This window comes from Rutilus rutilus (genome assembly GCF_951802725.1).
Source record: "Rutilus rutilus genome assembly, chromosome: 4".
NCBI lineage: Eukaryota > Metazoa > Chordata > Actinopteri > Cypriniformes > Leuciscidae > Rutilus > Rutilus rutilus.
The window spans coordinates 8,232,981-8,241,512 of NC_140212.1; the positions used below are offsets into that span (position 1 = coordinate 8,232,981).

Sequence of the window (8,532 nt, forward strand, 5' to 3'; positions counted from 1 at the left end):
TCCCAAAGTACATTCCAACGTTCTTTAGCAAAATATATACTGTACATGTTCACCATCAGTGGGTCTACATTCAATAGGAATATTATATTTTTATAAGTGGCTGTGAAATGTTAAAGATGTTAAAGACTGGAGCAGTGGAAGTTAAATGGTGAAGCATCTGAAATCATAACAATTATATACAAACGGATTGAATGTTGGGAATTTATTTTATTTTTTTCTCAAATTGCCATGTCTACATCATGTTTCAGTGCAATGAGAACAGTGCAACAAAAAACTTCTGGAAAGAGAAGTTTAAACTAAGCATTTTTTCCTGTTAAACACTGATTAAATGTAATTAAGTAGATTTCAATGCAAACTATTACATGTGGTAACATATGGTGGATAGCAGTTAAAACATATTTAGTATCTAAGACACTTAAAACTTTGAAAGGATTTGAGGCAGTGGGTGTGGTTTCAGTTATAAAGTCCCTCCCTGTTTTCCTGGCTCCTCCCCCACATCATCATAGTCTGTTATTATAAAACAAGAGCAAATTAATGTATCAAAATATGCTTTAAAAAGTATTATAAATGAACACATCAATATTGACAATCAAGTTAAATGAGCTATCATAATCACAGAAATTGATATTATAAAGCAATTATAAAAATTAAACAAATTCAGTGTAAGGTAAAAAGGTGTCAGTAACATACCAAACATGTCACTCATATATTCCCTGATATTCTTCACATCGTCATACTCCTCCTGAACACCCTCTATTATAAATGTGTCCATTTTTAATTACATGAGTTTAAATGCAACTATAATTTGAAGACAAACAAACAAACAACATGAAATTTAAGAGAGTAATCTGAATCCCACACCTGCTTTATCATTGGAGAATTGTCGTACAATGATGACATCATCATAGTTTTCTGGCAAGTCAAAAGAGACAAATAGACAAAATAATGAAAAATTAAATGCATCCATTAAATTTTGAAACAGTGCCCATGTATAATTAACTAAACCCTTATTAAATAAAATATAATTAAATAAAACCTGTAGAAATGATAATAAGAAATAAACCTGTATCACGAGATCTCAGTCCAACAGTGATTATATCATCACAATTCTCAGGTGTGATTTGCTGCTCTTCTAAATGAGTTAACAGCAAGGAGGAAATAAACAAAAACTGCTTTTACTATTCAGAGGTCCAATAGTTCATTTAATTTAGTGAAATGAGTTAAAGTCACTGACCTTTATTTGACCCTTCAGTGGTGGTGATGTCATTATAGTAGTCAGGTGCGAATCCTCCTGCAGAATTTGCTTTAAAAAGAGTAGATGAAAGAAAAAGAAAAAAAATCAATAAATCCTTATCTGAATTATTATGTGCAGAAGAGTTTATATAATTTAAACTCCGTAACCTGCTGAGTGAATGTTTTTAATTAATTTAACATCCATTCATTTCTGTATATAGAAGATAAGATTTGAGTTATATTGATTTATATTTGAGTCCTCTAACCTGAAAGAAGCTCATCAGCATCTTCATACCCAGAATGCTGTTCTTCTGAAAGGACACTTCCTATTATGGAGAAGTAGATTCATCAGACACACGTTCACAGGTGTAAATCAACCAAAATCCCCAATTCCTTTGAATCACAACACTAACCCTGTATCATTTCAGATAACACAAATGGATATATGTGATTAACTCTACTCTCCGCTATGAATAAAGTGATTATGATCTCCTCAAATCAGACTCTATGACATTTACTCACCCCTCTGAGTGAAGAAACTCTGTCTATTAGTGGGTCTGTGATGAAGCTCCTCATAAACGGCCTCAGTCGTCGTCTTGTGTCTCCTCTTAGAGAGAGCTGTGAGTGTAGACAGACAAACCTGCTGTCAGTTCACAACACATGACTGATCACACACTGAATAAGACACAATATGACAGTCTCTGGATCTCTCCTACCTCTCCTCATCACTCTGTTCTGCTGAATCAGTATAAGCAGTGGCACTAAGAGCAGTAAGAGCAAAACTCCCAGTACAACCACAAGCACAGAGAGAGACACTGGAGGAGTTTGTGGAGGAGTGACTGATGTTGAGCGCACTGTCTGAGAAACTGGAGGAGAAGCTGATGTTGTTGTGGCAGGAGTAGTGGACACTGACAAATCTGGAAAAACACACACAAACACATTGGAAAAAGCCAATACAGAAATATTATTACCACTTACACGATTTAAAAATGACTAATATTGCTCAGTGTTTTGCTGTGACCTGCACAGGTGAGTCCAGCGTGCTCTTTGTGGGAGCAGTCAGTGTGGTTCTTCAGGGAGAGAGGACAGTCCCACAGGTGAATCTCATTCCCTCTGCACTCGACTCTGTTCAGCCACACAACACCTTCACCAGCACCAAAGACTGAATTCCCATCAGCCCTCAGTGCTGCTCCACAACCCAGCTGCCTGCAGACCACCTGAGCATCGCTGATGTCCCACAGATCAGCACAGACTGAACCCCACACAGCGTTATGATACACCTCCAGCCTCCCAGAGCACCGGCCCAAACCTCCACTCAGTCTGAGAGGAACATGATCTAAATCACACACAGAAACATCACTGATCAGCTTCAACACAACATTTACAACAAAACACATTATGGGCAATTAAAACTATGATTCATTCATGATTCAAAATTTGTCATTTAAATAATTAAAATGAAGACCTTGATAATAATATTGAAAACAGTAAATACAGGCTTGAAATAATTAACATACATATTTACGATAACCTGTTTGTTGTCAAATGTACTAACTTGAACACTGTCTCTGAAGAAACGTTGAACATGTCAGACGACTCTGAGGAGACTCGTGACTCTCCTCCTCTAGATAAAAACAATTTCATTTACCGTTTAACAAAACATACAATATCAGATTTATGAAATCTCTCAGTGCATGTCTATCATTTTATGTTTTTAAAAATAGCTCATTAAATTTTTAAAAATCATTAATCTACGTACTTCTTTGCACATGCAAATTATACAGTATTTATAGAAACATGATCACTAAATAGCATCTTAAATAGTTACTAATTACCAAGTTAAAAACTTACCAAAGCAGGTGATTTTAGCCACAACATTATCACAATCATTTTGCCCCCAGGGTGAAGATGGACACTGCCATAAAGCAGAGTCATGTTGCCGACATTTTAAAAAATCAAGCCAGTTATGAGACTTCAGTCCCTCTGAATAACTGGGTTCACTGCCAGATCTTCCACAGTTCAGCTCTTGACAGATCAGACTCGCTGTGTCTCTGTTCATCTGGTTGTAACACACATTACCCCAGGATCCATTGTAGAAAACCTCCACATTCCCTTCACAGCCCTCAGTTAACCTGATCTCTTTAAACTCTAGATGGAAAAGTGTTAAATTCAGTTGTATTTATTTAAAATTGTAAATTAGTTAAAACTACAATTAAAAATTTTTTTTTGTGTATAATATAAAATAATAATAAAAAAACTATTTTATCCCAATGGCACAAACAATAATTTGTAATATTTTAATATTTAAAATTTGCTTTGCAGAAAAAAATAGTGGTTGCTGACAAATTACTTGCAATGGTTACTTAAAATGTGAGTGAAAACCAATTTACCTGAGCACACGACTCCTACATCTTCCTTGTGTTGACAGTCATGTTTCCCCCAGCCTGGAGAAGAGCAGTTCCACAGGGACGTCTCATTCCCCTCACACTCCACCTCATCCAGCCATATGGGTCCAGAACCAGGACCAAACCAGGCTGGTACCTGCTGGTTACTGAGGGCCACTCCACACTGCAGCTGTCTGCACACCACATGGGCATCTTTAATATCCCAGGAGTCATCACACACTGTCCCCCATGAGCCGCTGTGAAAAACCTCCAGCCTCCCTGCACAGTCTCCCCCAGAACCCACCAGCCTGATGGACCCGCGACCTGATATTCAGAGAGAGAAAAACACATTATTGATCACTAACAACTGAAGAATCTGCCCAGATGTTGTTGTTCTCACCAAGGCAGGTGATTGACAGCTGTTGTGTGGAGCTGCAGTTGAGAGTTTGTGGAGAGCTGCAGTTCCCCAGATGAGCTTCACTCCCAGAGCACTGGAAGCCCGTCACACACTCATAACTGTGTTCAGGACTGGATGAAGAGGAGCCGGAGAAGTTCAGCACAGAGCCACAGCCCAGCTGTCTGCAGACCACAGAGGATTCAGTGAGACTCCAGGAGTCCAGCAGAACTCTCCTCCAGACCTGATGGATGGAAACTTCCAGCTCCCCCTCACACTGTCTCTCTCCAGACAACCGCGCCAGACCGTCATGAACAGCCAGAGAGGAACCTGAGGAGAAGATCTCATGTTTTACTAAAGTAAGACTTGTGTTTCAACAATATAAAATAGTGTTTATATATTATATAGAGAGTTTTTCAGTAGTGTGTCAAATAAGTTTACCAGCGCAGACGACTCCAACATCTCGTCTATGAGAACATTCAGCTCGACTCCATGAAGATTTGGAACATTCTGAGAGTTTTGTTTCATTCCCGTCACAATCAAACACATCAGCCCAGATTTCACCACTTCCCTCTCCAAACCAGTCTGATCCTACAACAGACACAGCAATCCCACAATTCAGCTGTCTACAGAGGACACTGGCAGCTCTCATATCCCAGCATGCATCACACACTGTGCCCCATTTACTGAGGAACCGAAGTTCCACTCTTCCAGAACAGGAGTCTGAACCATTAATCAGTTTAGCATCTGTGTAACCTGAATAAAGAACATAGAGGTTAAAATAAAGCATAATGCAGCTGACAGAGAACATATACTGTTTTAAATACAAACAAAGAGACACTGAGTATTTATAATTTACCAGAACAGATCAGGCCCACATTATTGTTACTGGTGCAGTTGTGTTTGTGTGATGATGATACTGAGCAAAATGAAATCAGAGACTCATTTCCTCTGCACTGAATCTCTTGTGTCCACATCTGAGCGTCTCCTTTGCCAAAAGCATCTTCTCCCAGCACCTGTACAGGAGCCCCACAGTCCAGCTCTCTACACACAACCTCTGCATCCTGCTGGTCAAAGGCAGCGTCACACACTGAAACCCACGACTGATCATCAAGTATCTCTAACCTCCCAGAGCACAGGTGAGATCCATTAACGAGTCTGGAAGCTTGATGACCTGTTAATATTACAGGAATGAGAGTGCACAGTAGACAAAAACAAATGCTTGATAGTTAAATACAATAACCATGCAAACATTTACAGTTTTCCAAACAAAAAATTCTTTATGTCACAACAAATGAATGGGCAATCAGTAAAATTACTCACCCGAACAGATGACACCGGCATCATAAATGTGAGAATATGAATGTACGTTCCATCCTGCTGACCCACAGTTCTTCAGTGTTGACTCTGATCCAGTACATAACACACTACCCATCCAGACTGGGCCTGATCCTTGACCAAACTGAGCATCACCCAGAGCATCTACAGGTTCTCCACAGTCCAGCTCTCTACACACCACTGCAGCATCAGCCAAATCCCAGGCATGATGACACACTGTTCCCCACTGACCTCTATGATGAACCTCCACTCTACCAGCACAGCGACTGCTACCACCAACCAACCTCACATTCTTTTTATCTAAGTGGCAGAAAAATACAGATAGAGACAGTGATTGCATCTCCGTAAGCACACTAGTTCGTGTATCAGTATATTGTGTACACAAATTTGGCACTGGTAAAGCACACTGGCCCGAACGGTACGCGTGCTACACACTGCCTGTCACGTCTACGGCGTGAGTTCGACGCAGAAGTATAAATTGGGCTTGACTGAGATACACCCTTTAAGTAAAAGGTATGATATTAATATCATATTCTTTTAACTCACCAGCACAGATCAGCCCCTGGTGAATATCATGTGAACAGCTGTTTTTGTGTAAGGATGTTGGACAGAGGTGAATCTGAGACTCATTTCCTCTGCACTGAATCTCTTGTGTCCACATCTGAGCGTCTCCTTTGCCAAAAGCATCTTCTCCCAGCACCTGTACAGGAGCCCCACAGTCCAGCTCTCTACACACAACCTCTGCATCCTGCTGGTCAAAGGCAGCATCACACACTGAAACCCACGTCTGATCATGAAGAACTTCAATTCTCCCAGAGCAACTGGAGTTTCCAATAAGCCTGACACCTGAAGTACCAAGAGATAAGAAACGTTTAAATTTTGTTTCTAAATGTGTAATTCTTTTCATTATTGGTCTACCACAATGCACCACTTATATGGAAGTAAAATAATGCCAAATGTTCTTGAAACAAAAAAGCCTGTTGAATTGCACTACTTGTAAAAATATGCATTGCATTAACCATGCTTGCATTTTAACGCTACGCTTGATATAGTAGCCTACAGCCTACATCCCCAATAAGGTGCGAGTTTGGTATTTTATATCACTGTATTAGTACATTAAGCTACGTTAAGCGTTTTGTCCCGACGGAAGGGGAATTCTTGAGTATGAGGTATTGAGGGAAACCGATTATAATCCCGGTTATGGTAGAGAAAGCTGATAACATGTAGGCTACACAGGGAAAGTAACAATGAAGTTATTGAATGAAACATAAACACAGCTTTTGTGTCTTTATCATCTTTTCCACATATATACTGACACAGATAATCATTTTCATTTTATGAATGAATGGCTTGCTCTAACAGACTGTTGCTGGTCTTCGTCAACAACACGCGTTTTTGCAGCACCTGCTGGTGAGGTTAACTAACAGCAGATGAAGAGAATGCTCGGCAATCTACTGCTTTTCCTGCAGTTCCTGGATGTCAAAGTTGAATTTACTGTGGAATTTGAACCACTGAATTTGTGGAAGCGAATTTGCAAAGCGAAATAAAATTGCCTGTTGAATATTATAGGTTGTATTTTTAAACAGTTTCAATATTTTGGAAATGAAATATGAAAGGTGAATATGGATTATTGCATTTTTAAAAATGAAAATGTGTTTGCAATGTTTTTAATTGAAATATTCACAGCTTAAATATTCAACCATGTTGAATTTCATCCCATAAAAATGCAAGCCCTAAATGCAAGCATGGTTAATGCAATGCCTATTTTTTTTTCAAGTAGTGCAATTCAACAGGCTTTTTTGTTTCAAAAATATTTGGCATTATTTTACTTCCATACTCTTATTAATGTGAAAGCAGTAAAATAATCAAATTACTCAATCTCATGTCAATCCAAACTCATCTGACTTTCTTTCATGGAACATAAAAGGGGAATTTTACAGAATATGAAATAATGAAAGTAAAATAAAAAACATTTTCTGCTCCACAGAACAAAGTCACAGAGGTTTTGAAAAGACAAAAAGGTTCATTTTTGGTTGAATTTTCCCTTTAAGTCAGTTGAATTATCAGTGATAGTGCAGGGTTTGGAGCAGTTTACCTGAGCAGATTACTCCTGCATCTTTAGTATGATCACAGCCATGAACCACCCAATGTATTGTTCCACAGTTCTTCAGTGTAGATTCTGATCCCGAACATAATGTGCGATTTGTCCAGATTGTTCCTATTCCTGGTCCAAAATGAGCATCACCAAGAGCATCTACAGGTTCTCCACAGTCCAGCTCTCTACACACCACTGCAGCTTCAGTCATATCCCAGAGATCTCCACACACTGTTCCCCACTGACCTCTATGAAGAACCTCCACTCTACCAGCACAGCGACTGCTACCATTAACCAACCTCACTTTCAAATTGCCTATAAAATAAATAAAGAGGGAGTAAAGACAAAAGGACAAAAATGGGACAAAATGGACCAAAGGAAAGAATGAGGAAAAAAGTATTACACAAAGAGAAAAAAACTATGAAAAAAATTAACTTAGTGTAGATTTTTGAGAACATTAAATTTGATTTCAGTTTATATATAAAAAAAAAAACTCAAACCTTCACACTCCAAATCAACAACATTTTCATATGAACAGTTGTTTTCATGTGATGGTGATGTTGGACAGAGGTGAATCTGAGACTCATTTCCTCTGCACTGAATCTCTTGTGTCCACATCTGAGCGTCTCCTTTGCCAAAAGCATCTTCTCCCAGCACCTGTACAGGAGCCCCACAGTCCAGCTCTCTACACACAACCTCTGCATCCTGCTGGTCAAAGGCAGCGTCACACACTGAAACCCACGACTGATCATCAAGTATCTCTAACCTCCCAGAGCAGCGAGAACCTCCAACCAGCCGGACTTCTGAAAGGACAACACAGAAAAGTACAAAATGTAAAGTAAGAGAACTTCAATAATGAGTTAGTCATAATCAATTTATCAATCATATAATGAGAAATCATATTTTCCTTTATCTTCTGAAATAAAATATATTTAATAAGAAAACATATAATACATGACAACAAAGCTTTTTCCCAGTCCAAAAAGGCCTTGAAAGGAAGATACAAAATGGCTTATAGAAAACAATGTACAGTTATTGTTACTGTAAAAATCTGAATACATTACATGACCGCCCACATTTTCATGTCA

General features: G+C 38.8%; 1 protein-coding gene across 1 annotated transcript; it reads right to left on the reverse strand.

Moving 5' to 3' along the window:
- Positions 1-217: 217 nt before the first annotated feature.
- On the reverse strand, positions 218-8,139 carry LOC311288788 (scavenger receptor cysteine-rich type 1 protein M130-like). The gene is made up of 19 exons (XM_084406384.1): positions 7,945-8,139; positions 7,445-7,759; positions 5,896-6,195; positions 5,335-5,649; positions 4,871-5,185; positions 4,453-4,767; positions 4,018-4,341; positions 3,624-3,941; positions 3,085-3,381; positions 2,789-2,857; positions 2,255-2,569; positions 1,950-2,150; positions 1,756-1,851; positions 1,500-1,559; positions 1,235-1,303; positions 1,064-1,132; positions 862-912; positions 691-753; positions 218-507 (listed from the first exon to the last, which is right to left on the reverse strand). The coding sequence occupies exons 1-19, from the start codon at positions 8,060-8,062 to the stop codon at positions 458-460; spliced, it is 3,660 nt and encodes a 1,219-aa protein (XP_084262510.1). The 5' UTR covers positions 8,063-8,139; the 3' UTR covers positions 218-457.
- Positions 8,140-8,532: the final 393 nt, after the last annotated feature.